General features: G+C 48.8%; 1 protein-coding gene across 4 annotated transcripts in view; it reads right to left on the reverse strand.

Moving 5' to 3' along the window:
* Nucleotides 1-25,186, reverse strand: part of GRIK4 (glutamate ionotropic receptor kainate type subunit 4) — a 245,804-nt gene that overhangs the window by 114,465 nt on the left and 106,153 nt on the right. For 3 of the 4 annotated variants that reach the window (XM_084868424.1, XM_084868422.1, XM_084868423.1), the window contains one exon: nucleotides 9,756-9,920. In XM_084868424.1, the coding sequence (XP_084724550.1) occupies nucleotides 9,756-9,920 (165 nt within the window). Of the gene's footprint in view, nucleotides 1-9,755; nucleotides 9,921-25,186 lie in introns of those variants that run through there. The other variant, XM_084868425.1, reaches the window with a different exon arrangement.

The raw sequence follows: 25,186 nt of genomic DNA on the forward strand, positions 1-25,186 counted from the left end.
CCCTGGCTCCCACCTGCTGCCCACCCACCTGACCCCATCTCCCACTGCCGGGCCTCCCCCAGGACTGCTGGCTCCGGGGCTGTCTGACTGCTGTTTATGGTGGTATTAAGTGAGCAAATGGCCCAGGTGATGGCAACAGGGTGTATAAATCCTCTGTCGGCAGCCAGAGGACACAGGCTGGCGGTGAGTGTTTAGAGGGCTCTCTCCTCTCTTCAGAGTCAAACACCTAGGGGCAGGCACGAGCCTTATTAACCCAGATCCCAATGTTCCAGTCCTGGGTGTCTCTGTGCTGTTTCCTAGCAGGAGCAGGTGCCAGTGCATGTTCCTGAGTGAGCATATGCATGGGTGGGACATGCAGTCAGAAAAGGAGGAGAGAATCTATGACTTGACTCTGTGATAGCCCAAGAAAGGAAGGATAGGAGATAAAGGGAAACAGAGGGGGCATGGCGAATTCTCAGGGCACACACTGTGATGTCAGACCCCAGCAGCCACCGAGGCCTGTCCCACACCTTCTCCTAAACGCAGAGCTTGATCCCTCACCGTTCCCTCCATCTCGCATCACAGTCAGGTGGAGCCACTTCCCAGCCGTGACCGAGGGTGGAGGCAGCAGCCAGGGTGTCCTTGTGGCGTCAGCTGCAAAGCCACACCTGCACCCTGGTCTCTTCCTCTTAGGGCAGCGACCTCATCACGGCCACACAGCCAGCGGATGCCTTGGAAGGGAGGCAGGTGGGGAGGGGGAGCCCCAGGGTTCACGCCCAGCACTGCAATTCACCAGATGACAGGAGACCTGCAGCTCAGGTAGGGGTCCTGCACCAGCACAGGCCATCAGCCTGCGGGACCCGTGGCATGACCAGATGCAGCTTTGAGGAATGTGCTGAAGTTCAAGCAGTTTCTCATGTGACCTCAGCCTGCTAGATGGTCCGAGCTCATCACCTCAAAGCCCGAAGCAGCTGCTGGCAGGTCTTATTCCTGATCTCCCCATGAGGAATGGATCCTGGCGAGACTCTGACTCCCCTACAGTCCCTGCCTGAGAGAGGTCAGCCAGCACTGGAGTGTGTGTCTGTGAATCCCTCCAGTGCCCTCTCTGCACCCTCACAAGCACCTCATCGCTGCCTGCTCCTGCAGCCACTTCACCCATCTCTGCACGCCCTATAGGTGCGGTCCCCATCCCACCTCGGCCTGCCGGGTCTACTTCTCAGAGGTCACTGTGACCTCTGTGTTCCAGACACCTTCAGATCCTCATTCCCACCCACTGCTCCGACCGCCCGTTTTCATGTTCATTCCGGCTCCTCTCCCGTCTGCCACTTGCTTGGGTCAGAGGCTATCCAGTCATACTGCCTGGATCATCTCACCCCGGCCTGCGGCCTCCGCTCACATCTCTGTCCAGGTGGGTTGCACTCTGACCGACGTCCTGGGTTACAATGTCAAGTTCCAACATCTGCTGGATGTCAGCAGAGGGCTGTCCACACAGAGAAGCAGGACGGACGCACTGTCATTAAGAGCATAGACTCAGAGGCCAGACCATCTGGACAAGTCTGGGCTGCCATTGCTGTGAGGCCTGGAGAAGTCACTGCCCTCTCTGGGCCTGCTTCCTCAGCTCAGGAGCTGAAAGGCTAGCACCCTCCTTCCCCCCGGCCTGGGCTTGTGGGAGTAAATGAGTCAGTACATGCAGTGTTCTTAGAGTGGTGCAGACATGCTACCCTGGTCTTCTTATTCTGTCCAACACATCATATTTGCCATACTAGTGGCCTGGTGCACAAAATTCGTGTCCTTCAGCCTGGCCTACACCCTCCCCAATCTGAGACCCCTCAGGGGATGTCTGACTGCCGGTTTAGGCCCAGGCAGTGGTGATCACTGGAATATGGCCCGGGACACGGGCTTCTTCCCCGTTTTCTCCACTCTCTATAATGAGCACGTGTTCCTTTCAGATCACATCATTATAGAAAACAAGATGGTGTTATAAATGCTTTCTTTTTCTTTCCTTTTTTTTTTTTTAATTGATTTTTTACAGAGAGAAAGGGAGAGAGCTAGAGAGCTAGAAACGTCGATGAGAGAGAAACATCGACCAGCTGCCTCCTGCACACCCCCCACCGGGGATGTGCCCGCAACCAACGCACATGCCCTTGACTGGAATCGAACCTGGGACCTTTCAGTCCACAGACCGACGCTCCACCACTGAGCCAAACCGGTTTCGGCTAGAAATGCTTTCTTTTGATGAGCCAGTAAACGCTAATGGATGCCACCTTGCCTCAGCCTCCCTCCATCGCTCCTCCGCCCTTTGTTTCTGTGCACCCAGAATGCGCCGTCCTGCCACCGGAGCCTGTGGCGGTGCTTCTTTCTGCCCACACCAGGTTCTAACCTGCTGCTGGAGATGGGGTGAGGAACAGTGGCCTGTGAGCATGTGGGTGAGGACTGGACTGTTTCTCTGGCACCTAACTGAAGTTCAGTCTCCCCTTAGCAACCACAGTCTAGCAATAGCCCCGCATCTGTCGCCAGCAGACATCACAGTTTTCACACCACATACAGTGCTGCAGACAGCCCGAGATATGATTTAAATTCATAATTAATTCCAAGTGACACTACAGGTGTCCTGCTACGAGGTTTGGCTAATCAGTGTGCTAATAGAGAAGCACATATATTAATATTGCACTGTTAACATAGTGTAACTGCATTACCGCTTCCTTGATCATTCTATCTATTTTAGTTTACTCATTGAAAACTCTTTCTGAGGAGGAGTCCATTAGCCCCGAGATTGCTGGGCCTGTGACTCCCACCGACCCTCCTGCTTCTCAGACCTGCCCAGCTGGTGGCCTTCCTCCCTCTCTTCCTTTCTCTTTTCCTCCCTCCCTCTGTCCTTTCCTCTCTCCCTCCCTACTTCTCTCCCTCCCTTCCTCCCTTCCTCCCTCCCTCTCTCCCTCCCTCCTCTTGAAGCACAGTACTGCCCTGTAGAGCAGCCTGCTGGAGCAGCTCCCTGTTCTCCTAGTTCCTGGCCAGTTCTTGCCCCTTGCTAGTTCATTATTACAGAGAATTGTCTCCTAAAAACAAATTCTTATAGAAGGCCACAATCCCCTATTCCCACCCCTCAAACCCAAAAGGCTCAGAAACTGATAAAAAAAGAATGTATGCCCCCCTATGTTCATAGTATCACAATTTACCATAGCTAAGATCTGGAAACAGCCCAAGTGCCCATAGTAGATGAGTGAATAAAAAGCTGTGGGACATTTGCATCAAAAAGAAGGATCTCTTACCCTCTGAGACAGCATGGAGGGACCTGGAGAGTTTCATACTAAGTGAAATAAGTCAGTCAGAGAAAGACAAGTATCACATGAACGCCTTCATATGTGGAATCCAAGTACTAACAAAATAAAGTGATGAACGGAGTGGATCCTGAGACATGAAATCATGGAACACAGAGTGGAATTGCCTAGGGAAGTCAGGGGAGGGTGGGTGGGAGGGAATCAAACAAAGACCTAGTGTACATATGCATGGCCCATGGACACAGACAATGGGGTGGTGAGGGCCTGCAGTGGGGAGGGTGCAGTGGTAGGAATGGGGGGATAAAGAGGACATATAAAATACTTTTAACAATAAATATTAAAGGATCTGAAACTGGATAATTTTCATTAAACTTATTTGTTGGCAAAATCCAAATGTGAAACCATTTATAATATACTAGAGGCCCCGTGCACAAAATTCATGCACAGGGGTGTGCGTCCCTCAGTCCAGCCTGCACTCTCTCTAGTCTGGCTACCAACTGCTCACCTGCTTGGCTGCCTGATCACCTGCTAGCAACTCCCCTGCCAGCCTGATCAATGCCTAACTGCTCCCCTGCTGGTCTGGTCACATCAACTGCCCTCCCCACCATCTTGTGGTGAACATCTTTGACCACATGGGGGTGGCCATCTTGTGTGTTGACGTGATGGTAAATTTGCATATTACCTCTTTATTATATAGGATGGATGTAATAATATATTGAATGTAAGGATGCATTTGTTTGAGTATGAGATTCTGCCTAAGCCCCCTGGAGATGTCATGTAATGTATGGCATAGGCACCACATGATCTTCCCAACATGTAGAAACATCTGGATTCCAACATCCAGCCTCAGGCTTTGGTGGCCTGTGCCTGCCATGATCTTCCCAACATGTAGGGCACCACATGATCTTCCCAACATGTAGAAACATCTGGATTCCAACATCCAGCCTCAGGCTTTGGTGGCCTGTGCCTGCCATTCTGTGTCTAAACCCATCTCCCTCACTGGAGAGGGAGCTCAGGGCAGGGGCCACCGCTCATCAGGTGCTGCTTGCCTGAGGGATGTGACCAATGAGCCCCCTGAGCAGTGAGCGCCTCCACTTCCCCACCTGGAAATGAGGAGCTAAACCAGGTGATGTCTAAGCACCACCATTCAGTGCCTTCGGAGTCTGTCTTATGCACCTGGTGCTTTGGAATGGGAGCAAGGAACGTCTGTGGAGCGTGCCCTCCTGCTCCTCCTCTGCTCCCTCCTGCCGGCCGATGCAATCTGTGAACGATAGGAGGACACTAGGCCTCTCCAGAGGCAGGTCCGTCAGTATAACCTGAGGTCAGGGCCATGGAGCCTGCAGGAAGCCTGGGGGCCTGTACGAAAGGAACAGCCATGTGAACAAACATGACCCTGGCCCGGCCTGGACAGCCAGCGTCCTCGGGGTTTCCAGGGAGACACTGTGGATGACTGATAGCATGTCCGCCTCACAGAGCCCAGCCCCAGCAGCGGCAATAGCAGGGAGAAAGGGGGTGGGAGCCTTGTCCAGTGGCCCCGGGGGGACACTGCTCTAGGGGACGGAGGAAGGAAGCTGAGGTGGAGAAGAGATATGGAGAGAAGGAGAGAGGACCAGGCTGAGGACCTGATAGTCTTGACTAATTCACATCTGTAGGCTGTGGAGGGGGAGGAAGAAGCCTGAGGCAATGATGGCATAGGGGCAGAGGGGAGGAATCAGATGTGGGTTCGGGGAAGTGTTATGAAGGACCCTCACTCCCAATTAACCCACTCAATGCTAGTTTATGTGGTCTTTCATGTGGACCAGACAGAAATGAGAGTGACTTTCTGCCATGTCTCCTCAGTGTCCAGGCTTGTTATTAAGTAATTAGTGGCCTAGTACACAGAATTCATGCACAGAGTGTGTGTGCGGGGGTGTCCCCTCAGCCCAGCCTGCACTCTCTTCAATTTGGGACCCCTAGGGGGATGTCCAACTGCTGGTTTAGGCCCAACCTACAGGGATCAGAGGTATTGGGCCTAAACCCGCAGTCGGACATCCCTCTTGCAAACCGAAACTGCTGGCTCATAACTGCTCACCTGCCTGCCTACCTGATCGCCTTTAACCACTCTGTCTGCTGGCCTGCTCACCCCCAACTGCCCCCCCACCAGCCTGCTCTCCCCCAACTTTCACCCCCTGCTGGCCTGGTCATCCCCAACTGGCCCCCATTGATGACCTGATCACCCACAACTGGCCCCCTTACTAGCCTGATCACCCACAACTGCCCTCCTGTCTTTGCCCCTAACTGCCTCTACTTCATCCCTGCCATCATGGCTTTGTCCAGAAGAACATCCGGAAGGTCTCCAAGTCTAATTAGCATATTACCCTTTTATTAGTATAAATAGAGGCCTGGTGTACAGTTTGGGGCTGGATGGTTTTCCCTGGAAGGTGTGAAGGGTGTCCCAAATCAAGGTGGGGGTTCTCTAGGTGGGCAGGGTGGCCTGGGCAAGTGGCCTGTGGTGGTTTGCAGGCTGGCCACGCCCCCAATGGATTGGGGGTCCCACTGGGGATGGTGCTGACCTGGGTGAGGGGCTAGGGAAGTTTGCAGGCCAGCCACAACCCATGAGATAAGGGTCTCTGCTGGGGGAGCCGGGGGGGGGGGTGCGGGGGAAGACATGGCCAGCCTGGGTAAGAGGCTGATGGCTGTTTGCAGGCTGGCCACACCCTCCAGCGGGGAGCCTCACCCCATGGGGGTGTGGCCAGCCTGGGTGAGGGGCTGAGGGCCATTTGAAGGCCCCTCCCTTGGTTGCCGGCCCAGGTGACCCAAGCCTCCCATGTGCTCAGGCCGGCTCTGTGGCTGCCATCCACAGGCCCCTCCTTTAGTGACTGGTCAGGGCAGGCAGGAAGCTTGGGTAGCTCAGGCCTGCTCCATGGCTGCTGCCCACAAGCCCATCCTTTGGTGGCTGGCCCAGGCAGGCAAGAAGCTTGGCCTCCTCAGACACGGGGGATGACCCAAGCCTCCTGCCCAGTCCGGCTGGCTCTGTGGTCACCACCATCTTTGTCCCACTAATTTGCATATTCCCTCCTGATTGGCTGTGGGCATTACAGAGTGACAGTCAATTACCATATTTCTCTCTTAACATAGATGCCCCGTGTGAGACTGCCTATCGCGCATCCTTGCTTTCAACCATCACGTGAGGTAAAGTCTAGACTCCAGAGTATTTTGTCTCTTTACATGTCATCACCTTTGATTCTGAAGCTGCCTCTGTGCCTTGGCAGCACTGCCTCCCTAGCAAGGGTCACTGCAGTGGTTCGTGCAGGGCCATTTGGAGTTCATCTCTGGCTAAGAGAAGGCGCAATGTATGTTTTAGGGTTACTTTCCAGCACCAAGAATGTCATCATCAGGATCTCTCTCTCCTCCTGAAGCAGAGTCCCCATCACAGGGTGGCAGGCGTAAGGTTGGGGATGTCAGGGCCTCAGAGCCATGACAATCCTTTTAAGTTAATGTATATCAGCCCTGGGCACGAGCCTCAGGAGACACAACCCCCAAGGCTGGGCAGGAGCTGGCTTTGCAGGGCTCAAAGCTGTCAGATGTATGAAGCCAAAAAAACTGGGAAGAGGGGAAGAGCTATCACAAGGGAAGCCCAGGAGGCACACTGAGAGGAGTTCTGGAAATACAGGCTGCTGCCAGCAGGGAGGACTGGCCTCTGAAAGAGAAGAGGAGAGACAGGGTGTGTGTGTGTGTGTGTGTGTGTGCGCGTGCGTGTGTGTGTGTGTGACAGGGGGTGAGGAGGGAGCCTGTTCTGGGTGAGGGAAGAGAACAAAGCCAACAGCAGATCTACAGCTGCTCTTACTGAGTGAGCAGCTACTGTGTGTGGTGCTGTGCCGTCACCGGCGCCATATTAGCTCACACGCCTGGTGACCTAGGAGGTGACTGAGCCATCTCCAGGCACACAGCTAGCCAGGATTTAACCAGCGCAGCCTGATTCTAAGACCCATGCCCCCACTTCATGCCACAGTCTCCCCGAAGCAGGGATCACAGAGCTCTAGCTCCTCCTTCCTCCAGGCATCTGTCTCCCTCCAGCCCCAGCAAGGCAGAAAGCCCCTCCCTGCCCCCAGTTTCTGCTCATGGCACCAGCCCCTCAGCCCTGTCCCCTTGCTTGGGAGGAAAGAGCTGGCTGGAAACGTCCTCAGAGCCATCGGTCATTTGGGGAGCAGCTCTGCTGCCGGCGAAAGGCCTATGAGGTGAAAAGAAAGAAGCCTCTTTTCCAGCAAATGCTGTTTGTGCCCCCATGGCAATGAGAGGTACAGCTGAGCCAAGGGCCATGTACCAATGAGGTAGCTGGTGCCCGAAGAGGATGTGGGAAGAAGCCCGAGTCTGGCGGGGAATGAAGGCGTCAGTCTCCTTCGTCCCCCTGGGAGACGCTTCAGTGTCGATGTGACGGCCCAGCAGGAATGGGCGGCCGGCGCTCCAGTGCTACCAGGAACGCCCGCAGAACCAAAGGCAGGGAGCCTTGCAGGGTGGATCAGTGGGTAGAGCGCTGGCCTGCGGACCAAAGGGTCCCAGGTTTGATTCCAGTCAAGAGTGTGAACCTTGGTTGCAGGCTCCTTTCTGGTCAGGGCTCATGCAGGAGGCAACTCATCAATGTGTTTCTCTGTCTCTGATATTTCTCTCTGTCTCTCCCTCTCTCTCCCATTCTCCCTAAAAATCTATGGGAAAATATCCTCAGGTGAGGATTAAGAGGAATAAAGGAAAGATAGAGGAGCTGGTCTTTCACATCAAACTCTTGTCTGAGACCTGCTAGCTGGCACCGAGAACACTGCAGCCTAGATGAGGGTGGGGGTGGATCTAGGGCCAGGACTGCTGACATCTCTGGCTTCGCTGGGAAGAGCCCGAGAACATTAAATATTCCTTTCCCCTGCTGGGCGTTAACTTTATGACAACCAGGATCCAGTAGGTTCCTGCCCAGCCCCTGCCCGGATTAGGGACACGCACTGGAGAGCTGATGGCCAGGTGCCTGCCCAGGCCCTGTCCGAAGAACCGTGTCACGGGCTGCTGGGCTCATCTTCTGCAGGTGAGCACCTGCCTCATGTTGGGGGGGAGGGGCACTTTCTGCAAGGGGTGTTATGAGGCCATCAGGCCCACACCTGGGAGCCAAGAGACCAGTCACATAGACGAGCTGAACCAACCCACCCCTCTCCCTGGAGAATCCAAACCAGGCACTGAGGGCAGCTGGCACAGATGCCCGCAAGGGGCTGCCCGCCGCTGAAGGAGGACTGTGCCTGCTGCCTGTCTGCCTGTTCTCCAAGCGTGAGGTCCTGTGTCCTGTCTGACATGGAGGACGTGCCCCCTAAATGTTTCCTGAATGAATACACACAGAGTTGTTGGGCCTGGATGGCCGTATGGGACAGGGACGCGTCTGATGGACCTGGATGGCCCGTGGGATAGGGGTGCGTCTGGTGGGCTTCCTTGAGCGAGCTGTTCTTCTGTTTTGTTTTGATTACTTTGCCATGAGCACTGTGAGAGGTGGAATTGGGCAGGAAAAGGTGGAGATGGGGACTCTAACGGCTGAGGGAATAGATGCTCTCACCTCTTGGGTTCAGAGCTTCCCTCTGCCTGGAGCTGCTCCTTTCCAGCTGAGCTCCAAGCTCCTAGCCCACTCATGGGAAGCTCATCCTGTAAGGTCATCAGGGCAATCCTAGTAATAGGTGGAGGACACCAGGGCAGGGGTGAGCTCGCAGGTTAATGCTGCGAGTTCAGGGTCTGGCTTCGCTCAGTCATTGACTATCTTTTGTGGTTGAGAAAGTTATCCAATGCCTTTCAGCCTCAGTTCCTTTTGTAAAATGGGGATAATAACACGTAACTCTTGGGTTATTGGGAGAATTAAAAGCAATGGCCAGCACACAGTAGGGGTTCTGTATGTATGACTTGAGTGACCTACTGTGTATGTTTGAAAGCATTGCAATTCACAAAGGATTTAAGTTGTTTGAATCTCACAATTTGCAGAGTAGATCCCAGCCTTCCCATTTTACACATGAAGATACAGAAGCTAAATAGAATAAGTGCCTTGTCCAAGGTTACCCACAGAATAAAAACCAAACTCCATCCCACACCCCAATTTCTGCCCACAGCACTACCCTCAGCACAAGAAAGCAAGACGGGCAGTCAGGCACGCAGTGACCAGGCTATCCTCGGGCAGCTGTACCTTTCTCATCTGAATCCCACACCACGTTTCATTCAGTGATTTGTGTACACAATGTCCAGGAGGATAAATGAATCAAAATATGAAGAAATTAATGAAATGGTGAATGAATGAATGAATGAATGAGTATCTTGTCTTAGTTTGACTCCACCCATGACTCACACAAAGCCTGGGAACCTAGTGTAGGGCCTCCTGGAACGTGTCTCTCTCCCTCCCTGGGAAATGTCTCCACCACAGGCCTGGCAATGGAGGAAACTCCTCCACTCCTCCAGCCCCTCCTCTACAGCAAGCAAAGCAGAGGGCAGCCTGCCCGTTCTACGTACTGGTTTCCGCAGTCTCATACTCGCTGTCTCTGAGAAGCTCAAAGATGTCCACTTCGACCTTGGCTTTGCCCAGCCTCTCGGGAGCACGGTTGATGCGGTTCTTGGCCAGGGTGATGGAAAGCCGCTCCCCTCTGCTGCACTCCATGGGGTCATCCAAGATAGCAGCTGTGGGCAGGCAACCATAGGCAGACAGTTGGTACCCCGTAGTTACTCCTCCTCCTCCGGGCTCCCACTGCTCCTACCACCAGGGGGCTCCCGCATCTCCATCCACCCAGCCTCTACGTCCTATGGGCTGTGGCCTGAGGCCACCACAGGACTGAATTCCACGTGACCTACCTCAGGAGCCTAGAAATGTGGCAGGCACTGGGTCTGCCTTGCATATGTGTCTGTGCATACAGCACATGTGTGCGGAGGAAGGGAGGCAGGAACTGGGTTCCCAAAGGGTGTTCTGGCACGTGTGAGGCTCCCCTGAGGGCAGGCAGTGAGAGCTGGCCCCAGGCTCCCACTCCATGAGCCTCATCACCAGGCAGTGAGTTGTTGGTCTGAACTTCCCCTTGGTGGGCACTAGGAAGAGAGACACTCACGGGTCAGTGTGAGGTTTCAGTAAGGTAACACAGGGACTTGGATGCTGTGCGAATGTAATCTGTTACTTCAGCATGTGAAGGGCGTCGGCTTAGTGAAGTGCTGGGGTACCAATAGCTGCCCAGCTTCATAAGTGTGCTAAAGCCAAGTGCAGTGCCACAGGCTCCTGGGTTCAAATCCCAGCTTCGCCCCGAATTAGCTATGGGGCCTCCATTTCCTTGTCTGTAAAATGGGGACAGAGGCTATTCCTTGGGCTACGGTGAAGCTCACTTGGATAGTGCGTGTGCAGTGCTCAGCGCAGCGCCTGGAGCATGATAAGCACTCTGTAACTACCGTGTCATTCACTGTCTTGGTAGAAGTAACCCAACTGAACATCTCCATACAGAGACTTGGACACAATGTCCACAGCAGCATTATTCATAATTGCCCAAAGCCCGCAGGACAGGCACATCCTGAAGGATGGTGAAGTCCTGATGTATGTGACCACATGGGTACACCTTGAAAACACTGTGCTGACCGAAAAGGTCAGCCACAGACGCTACGTGGGGATTACCCCATTTACATGACTGACTGTCAGAGCAGGCAGATCCCCAGCTGCAGGAAGCAGAACGTGGCTGCCTGCTGGTGGGTGGGGAGAGGGAGTGTCGGGGGCGGGGGACAATGTACGGGGGGGGGGGGGGGCGCGGTTGGTGGCGGCAGGGGCTGAAGCAGGAGAAATGCAGGGTGGCTGCGAGTGCGTGCATTCTGAAGTGGATTGCAGTGAGGGATGCATAGCTGGAACGCGTTAGAAACTAAAGTGTACACGTGAATGAATGAAATACGGGGCATCTGAACCACATCTCAATAAAGCTGTACAATAGGAATACCAAGCTCATCTCTCAGAGCTGGAGACTCAGAAAGCAATGTGGGGGAGTGAGCCGAGGCGTTTACCAACATGTGGCCCAGAGGCTGCCACTGCTGTGGGTGGAGATCCCCGCCAGCCTCCCTGCAGGCTCCTGGGCCTCCTGCCGCGACCCACTTTCCAAACCGAACACCAGGGCAGAGCGTCCAGCAGAGCTCCTGCCTGTGGCTCTTTGTATGTACAGCCTGCTCGATAGAATGGCATTTCCTCCAGAGGGTGGTCATGTGCTGGGCCTCAGAGGTCATCGCACCGCCTGGGGCACAGGCGGGCTTCTGTGAGCAGGAGCGAGGTCCCCATGCACCTGATGGCCTCAGCCGCTTGCAAAGTGGTAGAGAGACTGCGTGCGCGCGCACGTGTGTGTGTGTGTGTGTGTGTGTGTGTGTGTGTGTATGTGTGTGTGTGCCTGAAGGACTGGGCCTCCTGGGTTTCCACCCAGTGGCCCCAGGAGAGCAGACCCAGAATGAGACTGTCACTCAAGCACAGCTGGGACAGGGGGCAGGGCCTGCTCCCAGGCTGCTGGCGGGGCTGAGAAATGGGGCCAACAAGTGGACGAGTCTGGCAGTTGCTTAACATATTGCGGGCGGATCAAGAGCATGCTAGTGTTTTCACATTACACAGCGTTTTACATAGATGTGAAAGGCATGCCTTAAACTTAAACACCCATCGCATTTTGAAGTTACTTATTACATGTTCTTACAGCTAATATCTTTCTAAAGTATGATATTTGTAAAACTTTTTTGTATTCTTCCAATAGAAACTTATCTGGCCACTGGGTAAAGCTAGAAATGAAACCGCTGGTGCGCAACATGGTGAGAAATGAAACATACAACAACCATGTGATTCATCCTTTCCACTCCTACGTATTTATCCAAAAGGAAAACAAGTGAATGTCTACACAAAAACTGGTACAAAAGTGTTCATAATGACTTGATCTGTAATAGTCTAAGACTGGAAAAACCACTGATACCTGAATGCATAACCAAAGTACACTGAATACTACCCAGGGATAAAATGGAATTAAAGAAGCCAAACAAATGAACACAGTGCATACTGCATGACTTCATTTCTATAGTTTTCTAGAAAATGCAAACTATTCCATTATGACAGTGGTGGGCTAGGGTAGACTGGGGCAGGGCAGGAAGGAGCAGGAGTGAGGAATCACAAAATGGCACTGGGAATCTTTTTTGGCTGACAAAAAAAAAAAATGCATTGTCTTGATTGTGGTGATGGTATCATGGGAATGTGCATGGTAAAACATCAAACTGTACACTTCAAAATGTTTGCAATTTATTGCATATAAATTATACCTTGATTTTTAGAAACATACTTTAATTAGGAAAAAAAATTACTATTCTTCTGGCTCCTTCCTACTTTCTCTCTCCCATCACCCTCACTCTCAGCGAAGAAAACACTTAGTAACTTGTGTGGTTATACCCACAGCCCCTGCTCCACCGCATCTTCTCATCCTGAGCCCCCACCAGCTTTGCATTCCCTCCGAGACCCAAGCTCTTCCTTACAAACCAAAGGTTCCCAGGACTCTGAAGCCCTCTGAGGCCCTTATGATGGCAGCCCTTTGACATGCATGATACGACACTATTCTGGTTTTCATTCTTATCAACTCCCCCTCCTCCACCTCCCTTCCATCTCCTCTACAACCCTAGCTGCCAGTGTTCCCCAAACCTCACCCTTTGGATTTAGTCTTCAATCCACTTTCTCTATTGCAGAATTAATTCTCAACTATCAGATCTCTGCAGACAACTCCTATTTATGGCTGCTAAAGAGAAAGCCCCCCTGAAGGTCCTTCCAAACTGCATGACTCAGTCTTACCTATTCTCTTTTCCCCAGTTTCAGTCAGTAGCACCCGTTCCCCCAATACAATCAGTTCAGAACTGCCCTGCATCTTCCCTTCCCTCAGCCATCCTATCTGTTCCATCGCTGAGGGCCCGTGGTGTTTCCTCCTGTCCACTGTTCTCTCTCCCTGCTCTCCTTCCCTCACCCCTGCCTCTCTCCTACAATACCCTTAACCTGTTTTCCATCTCTGGTCCCTCCTGCACAAACCCAGCTACTCCCACAGCTACTTCACCTGCCTGGCCCCCACATGCCTTTCCAAGCTCACAATTCTACTAAATCCTCTTGGGGAGTCCTTACAAACACCCAATCAAGCACATCCCTTGGCACGTGTCTCTTTCCCAGGTGGTCTGCTCTTCCTGGAGAGCTCTCAGCTCTTCTTCGTCCACATCCAAATCCTGCCTATACTATGCTCCATGCTCATGCCTGTGCCCACCTGCCTCAGGCAACTGTTGACTGTCCAGCCCTCAGCGATTTTTAAATTCTTCAATACCCAACACACTTACTGTCGGGGCGATTCCTCTGCGGGGGTGGGGAACACCGTCCTGCAGGCTGTATGAGGCTAACAAATCATTTGGTCTGGCCCTGCCAAGGCATTAAGGGTGAGTAAATTAAGTGTTTGACCAAATAGAGCAGGTTAATTTTTAAGTTGGTAATTTTGGATGGCCAGCAAATGATGCTATAAATATCCAAATGGCCCTGGGCAGGAAAGAGGTTCCCCACTCCTTGTTTAGAGCATAACATTGTACTTTACAATTGATATGAGTAATACATTGATTCATTTAATCACTCCTTTATTCATTCATAAGATAGTTATTTAAATTCTTATCTTAAGCAAAGCACTTTGTACACAGATAAGCATAAGTTACCCTTGCTTTCCAAGTGTCAAGAAGGAGATATGACTATAGAAGCAAACGGCCACAAGCCATGAGGTAAGTGATGTGACAAAATCTTATTATGCTCCAGACATAAATCAGAAGTGCTCACTGTGGTGGAAAACCACAGGTAACTAGGACTAAGTCCTCAGCTTTGAAAGGCATCTGTGGAGATGGGGTGAGGAGTGGAGTGAGGAGGAGACAGACTGTACAATGAAGTAGGTAATTCCATAGAAAGAGTCACAAATTTCCAAGATAAACGATCATTATACTTGTCAACAATAAAAATCAAATATATTAAAAAAAAAAGTTTTTACTTTTTCAATAGTGAGTACCATGTTTAGCCACTGGTCTTGTCCATATATGGCTTTATTGTTTGAGATACATTCCTTCTATACTGCTTGTTGGGAATGTTTATTCTTTTAAAATATATATATTTTTATTGATTTTTTACAGAGAGGAAGGGAGAGAGCTAAAGAGTTAGAAACATCGATGAGAGAGAGTCATCAATCAGCTGCCTCTTGCACACCCCCTACCGGGGATGTGCCTGCAACCAAGGTACATGCCTTTGATGGGAATCGAATCTGGGACCTTTCAATCCGCAGGCTGACGCTCTATCTACTGAGCCAAACTGGTCTCAGCTGGAGTGTTTATTCTTAAAGGATGTTGGATTTTGCTGAATGCTTTTTTTGTGTCTGTCCTTCATTGTGCTAATGTGATGCATTATAATGACTGCTTTGCACACATGAGTTATCCTTGCATTCTTGGAATAAATACCACTTGTTCACGGTGTCTGATCCTTTTAATGTACTGTTGAATCCAGTTTACTAATATTATGCTGATGATTTTTGCATATATTATCATTAGCAATATCAGCTTGTAATTTATTTTCCTTGCAGTGTCCTAGTATGGTTTTGGTATTAGGGTAATGCTGACCACATAAAATAGATTTGGAAGTGTTCCCTCCTCTTCTATTTCTTGGAGGACTTTGTGAAGGATTGGTATCCTATATATTAAAAGGCTAATATGCAAATCAACTGAACGGTGGAACGACTGGTTGCTCTGACACACACAGACCACTAGGGGACAGATGCTTAATACAGGAGCTAACCCCTAGTGGTCAGTGTTCAGCCACAGGGAAAGCATTGCTCAACCAGAAGCTGGCTCATGGCTGGCCAATACAGCAGCAGTGGTGGGAGCCTCTCTAAGCAGCTCTAAGAATGTCTGACTGACAGCTTAGGGAATCGGGCCTAAGCCATCAGTCAGACATCCCCTGAGGGCTCCCAGACTGTGAGAGGGTGCAGGCTGGACTGAGGGACCTCCCCCTCTCCCTGAGTGCACAAATTTCATGCACCAGGCATCTAGTTCTTTAAATATTTGAGAGGATTCACCAGTGAAACCATCTGGTTCATATTTTGGGGGAGGTATTTTTGTTTGCTTTTTGTTTTGTTTTGTTTTGTTTTGTTTTTTGTTAATTCTTACTCATTGATTTTCAGAGATAATGGAAGGAAAGGGGAAAGAGAAAGAAATTTCGATGTGAGAGAGACAAATCTATTATTGGTTGCCTCCCATACGCGCCCGAACAGGGCTTGAGATTGAGCCTGCAGCTAAAGTGCCTTACAGACTCCAGGCCTCCACTATAACCAGTGAGACAGACCAGCTATGGCTATTGGGAGGTTTTTTTTTTTATTATTGATTCATTCTGCTTATTAGCAATACTCTGTTCCGACTTGCTATTTCTTCATGATTCAGTCTGGATAAGTTGTAAGTTTCTAGAAATTTATTCATTTCTTTTAGGTTGTCCAATTTGAATAATTGCTGATAGTAGTTTCATAAGAGTTATAGTGTCTTTTTCATTTCTAATCTTATTTGAGTCCCATTTTTATTTTTTCTTGGTAAGACTAATGAAAAGTCTCTATTTCATTTATTTCTGCTCTGATCTTTGTTATTTCTTTCCTTCTACTACTCATGGTTTAGGTTGTTATTCTTTTTCTAGTTCCTGGAGTAAAGGTTAAGTTATTTATTTGAAATCTTTCTTTTTTCCTCAATGTAAATGTTAATCTCTATAAACTTACTTCTCAGAACTGCTTTTGTTACAGCTCAGGTTGTATTTTCATTTTTAGTTGTCTGAAGATACTTTTCATTTCTCTTTTGACCCATTTGTTGTTCAGTAGTATGTTGTTTATTCTTCACATACTTAAGAATTTTTCAGTTTTGGTCTTGTAGTTTCCAGTTTCATACCATTGTGGTCAGAAAAGATGCTTGTATAATTCCAATCTTCTCAAATTTATTAAGATTTGTTCTGTGATCCAACACATGGTCTATCCCGGAGAATGTGTATTCTGCTGCTGCTGGATGGATTGTTCTGTAACTGCCTGTGAAGCCCATCTTTCTTAACGTATTATTTAAGTCCAGTGTTTCTGGAGAACTAAGATGGCAACATAGATAACCACAACCACATCAAACTTACAACTAAAATATAGAACAACATAATTCAGGACCACTTGAAGTCTGACTGAATGGAAGTCCTACAACTAGAGAAGTAAAGAAGAAAGCACATTGAGTCTGGTAGAATTGGTGGAGGTGCAGAACAGGCTGGACCAGCACCCATGTGTGGCATTTTTTAAATCAGGAGGGACTGTGCACACAGCCCACACATGGGTGCACCTAGAGTGCCCAGACCAAGTGGCTGGGGAAAGTGGGCTACTGGGCCCTATATGATACCTGATGCACAGGCCACTCTACTAAACTCCAAGGCCTCTTGTGAGAAGCAGGGGTTCTCAGCCCCACACCAGATCTCAGCCCAGGGCTCCAGAGCTGGGAAGAGAAGTCCCTGTAACCTTGGGCTGTAAAAACCACTGGGAATTTTGGCCAAGTGACAGAGGCTGTAGTAGTCACAGGTATTCTTCTTAAAGGGCTGGCCCACAAACTTACACAGTATCACTTCCTCTTAGCTGCAGCCCTGGGTGGCAGCTTTGGGGGATTTTAGAGACATTTGGGGAGGAACTGGCATTGGGGCAGGAACTCAGGGGAAGCTTTCTCCTAGACAGGGGTGCTCACAGGAGTCATTTTTCTTGTGCTGGGACCTCCACCATTACAGAGCTGACTGGCAGTCATAACTGAGTTTCCATTAGCATGGCCCACACTGTTTGCTCTGCCCTGGGGATTTCCTGAGACCCCGCCCATCTTTTTTCAAGACCCACCCAAGCCATTTGCAGCAGCTTTTCCATATGAATGGTCTGTTCTGGCTCCGGCTTCAGACTATCCTAAAATCTAACAGCAACTAAAGTCAGCATACCCCAAACCTATCAATAAAAGGCCCAAGACTTGGCACTAAACATCAGACTTCTTTGCTTCACAGCTGGACTTCACCTGGGCACTTCCTAGCCCAACAGAAGTAGCAAATAGCAGCTGTCTGCAGAACCCTCTGTAGCTCCTACCAAGTTGCCCTAGGCAGTGACTGACTTTGCACCTCTTGGCCTCAGAACCAGTGGGAAAATTCAGACATACCAGATCACAACTCTATGCATCCACAAGTGACACACTCAAGGAGCAGACTTAGAGAGCACCAAAACCCCATTGAAGCAAGTCCTATTCCATAGGGGTATCTCATGCACAGCAGCTCTCCCATTGTAGACAAAGCTGATCCTCACAGCCAATTGGCCTGGGGGTCAATTACTCTTAATGATACCAACAGCAATCAAAGCTAAACTACAACAAGACTGCACACAGCTCACACAGGGGTGCACCTAGAGTGCCCAGCCCAAGTGGCTGGGGAAAGTGGGCTACTAGGCCCTACATGACACATAATACACAAGGTCACTCTACCAATTCCAGGAGACATAGAAACTCAGGGAAGCAGCTAAAATTCAGAGACAAAGAAACGTCACAAAGAAATAAATGGAAGCAAGCAAATTACTGGATAATGGTTATAAGGTTACTCAAAGATGTAATGAGAGATTCCAGGGACTTAATGAGAGCTTCAAGGGAATTAATGAGAGCATCAAGGGATGTAGTAAGACGTCCAAAGATCTTAGTGAGAATATCAAAGACATGAAAAACAACCAGTCAGAAATTAAGCATACACTAACTGAAATAGAGAATAATTTATAGGGATTCAATAGTAGGTAGAGGATTCTGAGAATCAAATCAACGATTTGGAATATGAGGAAGCAAGAAACACCCAATCAGAATAGCAAGACGAAAAAAGAATACAAAGATATGAACATAGTGTAAGGAGCCTCTAGGACAACTTCAAGCATACCAACATCACATCATGGGGGTTCCAGAAGGAGAAGAGAGAGAGCAAGATATTGAAAACCTATTTGAATAAATAATGACAGAAAACTTCCTCTACCTGGTAAAAGAAATAGACTTACAAGTTCAGGAAGCACGGCGAGTCCGAAACAAAAAGAACCCAAAGAGGCCCACACCAAGACGCATCATAATTAAAATGCCAAGGGCTAAAGACAAAGAGAGAATCTTAAAAGCTGCAAGAAAAAAGCAGTTAGTTACCTACAAAGGAGTGCCCATACAACTGTCAGCTGATTTCTCAACAGAAAATATGCAGGCAAGAAGTGAATGGCAAGAAATACTCAAAAGTGATGAGTAGCAAGAACCCACAACCAAGATTACTCTATCCAGCAAAGCTTCCATTTAGAATTGAAAGTCAGATAAAGAGCTTCCCAGATAAGAAAAAGCTAAAGGAATTCATCAATATCAAATCAGTATTACATGAAATGTTGAAGGGTATTCCTGAATAAAAAGGAGGAGGAGGAGAAAAAGGGGGAGGAAAAGGGGAGGATGAGATGATGATGAAGAACAATAAAATGGCAATAAATACATATCTATCAATAATTGAATCTAAAAATCAAACTGAACTAAAGTAAGTTGAATGAACAAAATAAACTAATAAATAAAATAAAATCAGAGGCATTGAAACATGAAACAGTGACAAATCTCAGAGGGAAGGAGGTGGGGGCGAGAAGAGATTAACCAAAGATCTTATATGCATACTAGAAGCCTGGTGCACAAATTCGTGCACAGGTGGGGTCCCTCTAGGTGGCCTGTGGGGATTAGGCCAAAACCCACAGTCCAAAGCCTGCAGCTCCTACCTGCCACTTCTGCTCATCCTGGCCCCACTGTGCCTGCCATGGGCTTGCACCCAATAAGTCTTGATCAGGAGAGGCTCATATCACTGCAGCAGTACTCGCCAGCCATGAGCCCTGCATCTGGCGCCCTTCCGAGTAAAGTGGCCTGCAGGATCGGGCTGAAACCAGCTCTCTGACATCCCCCAAGAGGGCACAGGCCAGGCCAATGGACCCCACTGGTGTAGGATTGGGCCAGGGAGGGACTGCGAGAGTGCTCCAGTGTATGTCTGGCCATCTCTCTCAGTCCCAATTGGCTGGACCCCAACAGCAAACTAACCTACCAGTTGGAGCATCTTCCCACTGGTGCTCAGTGCATCTGGTTGACTGGTTGACTGTCCTCCTCCTCATGGTCAGTGCACATCATAGAGAGCAGTTGAACAGCCTTGGCATATCATTAGCATATTATGCTTTGACTAGTGGCCCAGTGAACGAAATTTGTGCATGGAGGGGGAGGGGTGTGTCCCTCAGCCCAGCCTGTACCCTTTCCAATCTGGGACATCCCTCTCCCAATCCAGGACTGCTGGTACCCAACTGCTCGTCTGCCTGCATGCCTGATTTCCCCTAACTGCTTCTGCCTATCAGCCTGATAACTCCCTAACCACTCCCCTGTCATCCTGGTCACCCCAACAGCCTTCCTCTGCTGGCCCAATTGTCCCTAACTGTCCTCCCCTGCCAGCCTGGTCACCCCAAACTTCCCTCCTCTGCAGGCCTAGTCACCCACAACTGACCTCCTCTGTAGGCCTGTTCACCCCTAATTGCCCCCTCCTGCTGGCCTGGTACCCACAATTTCCCTCCCCTGCAGGCCTGGTTCTTTCCAACTTCCCTCCCCTGTAGGCCTTGTCCCTCCTAACTTCTCTCCCCTGCAGGCCTAGTCACCCCTAACTGCCCTTCCCTGTAGGTCTGGTCCCTCCCGACTGCCTTCCCCTTCTGGCCTGATTGCCCCCAACTGCTCTCCCCTACTGTCCATCTTGTGGTGGTCATCTTTGACCACATCAGGTGGCCATCTTGTGTGTTGGAGTGATGATCAATTTGCATATTACCTCTTTATTCTATAGAATTGTTGAACAGTCGACTGGTCACTGGATGACCAGACACTTAGTATATTAGGCTTTTATTATATAGGATATGCATTATTTATGGACACAGACTATAGGGTGGTGAAGGTCTGGGGTGGGGTGGGAACCAGGTGAAGGGAGCAGTTGTGGCGGGGAGAGACATTGTAATACTCTCAACAGTAAAGTTTTTTTTTTTTTTTTTTTTTTTTTAAAGTCCAGTGTTTCTGAGTAAACTTCTTGAGGGTGTAATGCTAATGTGATTACAACTGCAGCCATTCCTTCTCTGTGGTCGCTCTCTGCAGCCAGTGCTGGTGCTTTGTCCATCTGAGGGGTAGTATTTTGCTTCAGACAGAACCTTTAGCAGCATTACCATTCTGTTACTACTTTTATACTGATGTTTCACCTTGGTAATTCTTGGACCAGCAGGGAGTATAAATTCAAATCTTAAACTCATTAAGAGTATCCTGCAGATATAGTCTCAGGGGACTATTTTCTCTCACTCACAGCTCAGGCAATCATCCTGTGCCTCTGAGGGCTATTTAACAGGCCCTCACTTTACTTAGGGCAGTTTTTACCTGGGGTTCTCAGTTCTAATCCTCCACCTGACACGGCTTCCAGGTCTTGCCTGCTGTCTCCTTGTGATCACTAAAATCCAAAAGTAGATTTCCCCACTTCCCGCTCCAGCTTCACAGCCTCTTCCCACCCGCAGCCACACGGGCTTTCAGCTTTCTCTCCATGGGCTCTGGCTTTTCTTACTTCCCACATTTCTTGGCATTTTCTAGGAGAAGAGTTTTCAGTTGGTTCAGTCAGTCATATTGTCAGAAATAAAAATCTGCTGATTTGCCTGGCTGGCGTGGCTCCCTGGTTGAGCATCAACCTATGATCCAGGAGGTCAGGGTATGATTCCCCGTCAAGTCACATGCCCAGATTGTGGGCTCGACTCCTAGGGTGGGGCGTGCAGGAGGAAATCAATCACCGATTCTCTCTCCTCATTGATGTGTCTATCTTTCTCCCTGTACCTTCCTCTCTGGAATCAATACAGATATTTTACCTAATAATAGACAAACATGTAATTAATGATATCTCTGCTACACCCTCAGACAATTAGAGTATGCAAATTAACCCAAGAAAGATGGCGGTTAATTTGCATATGTACCTGGGTCCTGGGAATATCTTTGGCACCCAGGTTACTCCAAGCTGGCCATCGAAGGGGTGGGGCCCCCCTGTCCATGCCTATAGCTTCGGCAAGCTTAAAGCCTCGGGGGCCAAGCCAGCAATCAGAGGGAAGGGGGAAAAAATCATTGGAAACATATGCTCAGGTGAGGATAAAAAAAATAAAGAAAGAAATACCATATCCTATGAAAAACACATCTTGAAAATGCCTAAAGAAAGTTGTCATTTTTTTCATGGTGAAGAGACTGGAGACCATGTTGATGAAAATACCTTGGTGGCTGTGGTGACTGGCAGTGGCTGCAGCAGCAGGGTGATGGGGTTGACACCTTCCCCTGATCAGCCCAGATGCCTCCCGCAGAGGAAGGTCAGACTGTGGCCTACGCCTTCCATCCCCTGAGAGCTCCCAGTCTGTAAGAGGGGGGCAGGCTGAGCTGTGGGACCCCTCCCCAGTGTACAAATTTTGTGCACTGGGCCCCTCGTTCCAAAATAAATGCATATAAATCTGCTGGCTTTAATGGTTTGTCTGAAGGTCTGCCATCCACTGTGGGCCTATCAGCATCTTGAGACATTACGCTCAGAGCTTACAAGCTTGTCTCTGCCACTCACTAGTGAGGCAGCCATGGGTAAGCTGTCTGATCTTTGTGTTTCAATTTCCTGATCTAAAAACAGTGACAACATTAGCATCCACTGTTATGATGATTAACAGAAATAATATATGAAAAAAATTTCAAACAAAAAGCACACATAAACACTCATACATCTTGTTACAGTGGTGCCTCGCATAAAGAACGCCTCGCACAGCGAACGCTGCACACAACGAACTTCATTTCATGATTCATACAACGGACTTCGTTTCACACAACGAAGTCGCCCGAGCTTCCACGACTGCTTCGCCTGAGCTTCCACCATCGCTGCCGATGTATTGCATCCTTCCGCGCAGGCACTGCAGGCAGTCGTTAGTCACTGCGCTTAACTTAAGCACGTATCGCGGCAATCGTTCTTCATTACGAATTAAATCACGCACGTATCATGGCAGTCGTCCTTTTAAGTTAAACTCAATATTTTTTTTATATCATGGCTTCTAAAAAAAAGCAGGACTTAATAGATTGAGGTTTAAAAAGTCATCTTAGCATATTTTATGCTACAGAACGAATTATTTTTTTTAACATGTATTGTTATGGGAAAACGCGTTTCACATAATGAACTTTTCGCATAACAAACTTGCTCCTGGAACGAATTAAGTTCGTTGTGTGAGGCACCACTGTATTATTGTTAGGGAAGTACACAGCACATAGGTGCTCAGCAAATATGTGCTGAATTCATTATTTTCCATTTTATAGCCTCAGTACTTAGCACTGGAAGGTTGGCACATCACAGGGCTCGATACATATTTAATGTGTTAATATGACTGGACTAGACAAGTGATTAAGTACACCAACATTTGTACCCATCTCCCTCCTGTCTGAGGCAAAAAGGTAATCCTCCCCTTCGCTGCTCTTCCTGTGCCCTTTCTCCTAAACTCCACCTTTCCTCCCTCCCTCTTCCCAGAATATAACACTCTCTCATTTCTCCCCTGTAAAGCACACCCTGTCCCCACACCCCACAGTCCTTTGATGTCTATCTCTTAATTGTGTATCCTGGCTTTTCGACCCAGTTCAGCTTCTGGACCAACTCTTTGGGGATTTACAAGCCTGGGCTAAAGGCCCTGCCCAGGAGCCACCGTTTCCTGCCCTAATTTCCATCCTTACCCATAAGCACCTCATTGTAACTGTCCATTTACCAAAAGGTTGGGAAGCATAGCTTTCTTCTTAGCATCCTGGTACCTAACACAGAGCCTGGTGCAAGTTAGGTCTGAGCTTGGCAAACACTGATTACATGAATGAATAGAAGTCAGTGACAGTACCCTAGCCACCATGTTTACTATCCCCACCCCAAAGAGTGAAAAGAAAGAGAAAAAGAGGAAGAGAGAATCTGTAACACGGAGCCTTCTTAAAAATGGAATAGAGTGAGGACAGAACTAGTGATGGACATTTTGCTTAGCTTTCATTTAGATTGATTAGGTTTAATGTTTTAATTGATTAGGTTTAATAATTGATTAGGTTTAATGGCGCAACCTCGTAAAAGTGACACTACTCTTGCCCTAGCTGGTCTGGCTCAGTGAATAGTGCATTGGCCTACAGGCTGAAAGGTTCAGATTCAATTCCAGCCAAGGAACATGCCCAGGTAGCAGGCTCGATCCCCTATAGGGGACGTGCAGGAGGCAGCCTGTCAATGGTTCTCTCTCATCATTGATATTTCTGTGTCTCTCTTCTTCTCTGAAATCAATAAAAAAAATATATTTTTTAAAAAAAGCGATATTACTCTTGTATTTCTCTCTAATAGGCCTCTGGCTGGAATTTCGATTTGGTTGGTATCAAAGCCAGTTTGCTCTTAAGGTGGATTCATTCTTTGCTTGAACCCCGCTGGCTGTTGGAGCCCTGGAGGGCAGCATGCTGTCTATTTTGCATCCAACTAACAATTAAGAGCAGGCGATGGGGGCGAGTTTCAATACTCTGTGTGGCAAGAAAAGCCACAGTCATGCTGTCTTTGCACTTTGGATGCTGAAATCTTCCTGGGTATCAGCCACATCTAGAGACATATGAGCGTTTTCTTTTATTAGAATTATTTCCAAGGTCTATAAAATGTTTCCTTCTACAGGATGTTTATGACCCTCATCTGTAAAACACATATTTTGAATCATATTTGGGGAAAAAGTTATTTTTTTTCCAAAAAAAAAAAAAAAAAGAATGGAAGGAAGGAAGGGAGGGAGGGAGGGAGGAAGGGGAAAGGGTTGATGGGATGATGGGATCATGTAGGTGAATCACATGGCTGTCCGAGTTTCTAGGTGGACAGAGCTTCATGGCTGCCTGATCAGCAGGCCTTGAGAGACGTGAGAAGGGCCAGGGACTGGGAAGGAGCTGTATAGCTCAATGAAAAGACATTTGGCAGAGGAGAAACTTCTAGGTTCAACTCCCTGCCCTACCAGCTTTAGCTACGGAGCCAATCTGGACCAACTAGTCTCTCCTAACCTCAGTTTCTTTATCTATAAAATGGGTATGGTATAATGGTTGTAGCACTGCTAAAGCCTTATTAGATCCCAGGGTTTTATGAGAAATTGTGTGTGTGAGAGTGAATGGCAAAGTGAACCCAAGCATTGTTTAATGTTGTTATGATTTCTACCCTCTCTTCAGCTCCAAATCAATCCCCATCGAATGCTTGCTTTGGCCTGAAATGATATATCTGCTCCAGAGACAGTCTTATTGCATAAAATACAAAATTAAGCATAAAATAGAAAACTGCAAAATCCTGAAATTCATTTTAAAATTTTGTTTATTTTTAATTAATTTATTTTTTCTTCTTCAAAATTTTGCTTTCCTAACTTCAGATCAAATTTCCACAACTGTGTTCTGGTCCGTTTCCCGTCCTTGCTTGGCTTCCCCGAAAGGCAGTGCAGAGATCTGTGGGGCAGGGAGAGACCGTTCTAACAGTGCTGTGTTTACTCCTTGTCCACAGGCAGCAGACTGGCAACTGGCCAGCAAAACGAGCTGCAGCAGCGCCCAGAAGGGCGGGCAGGCAAGCCAGGCTGCAGACTCTTCCATTTGTCAAGATCAGACCAGAGAAAATCTACTCCAACAGACATGAAAGTCTCTCCATTCTTCTCTTTCTGTTGCCGCAACATTTTTCTTCATTTAATTATCATTTCCTGTAGCTCCTCCGTCCTTGCTTAGCCCACCTCTAGTGACGGCACAGGCGGGCTGCAAATGCCAGGCGTGAGGAGCTCATTTCCCCAGGGCTGGCCATTTCTGTT

The sequence above is a fragment of the Pipistrellus hanaki genome (assembly GCF_964339955.1).
Source record: "Pipistrellus hanaki genome assembly, chromosome: 19".
Taxonomy (NCBI): domain Eukaryota; kingdom Metazoa; phylum Chordata; class Mammalia; order Chiroptera; family Vespertilionidae; genus Pipistrellus; species Pipistrellus hanaki.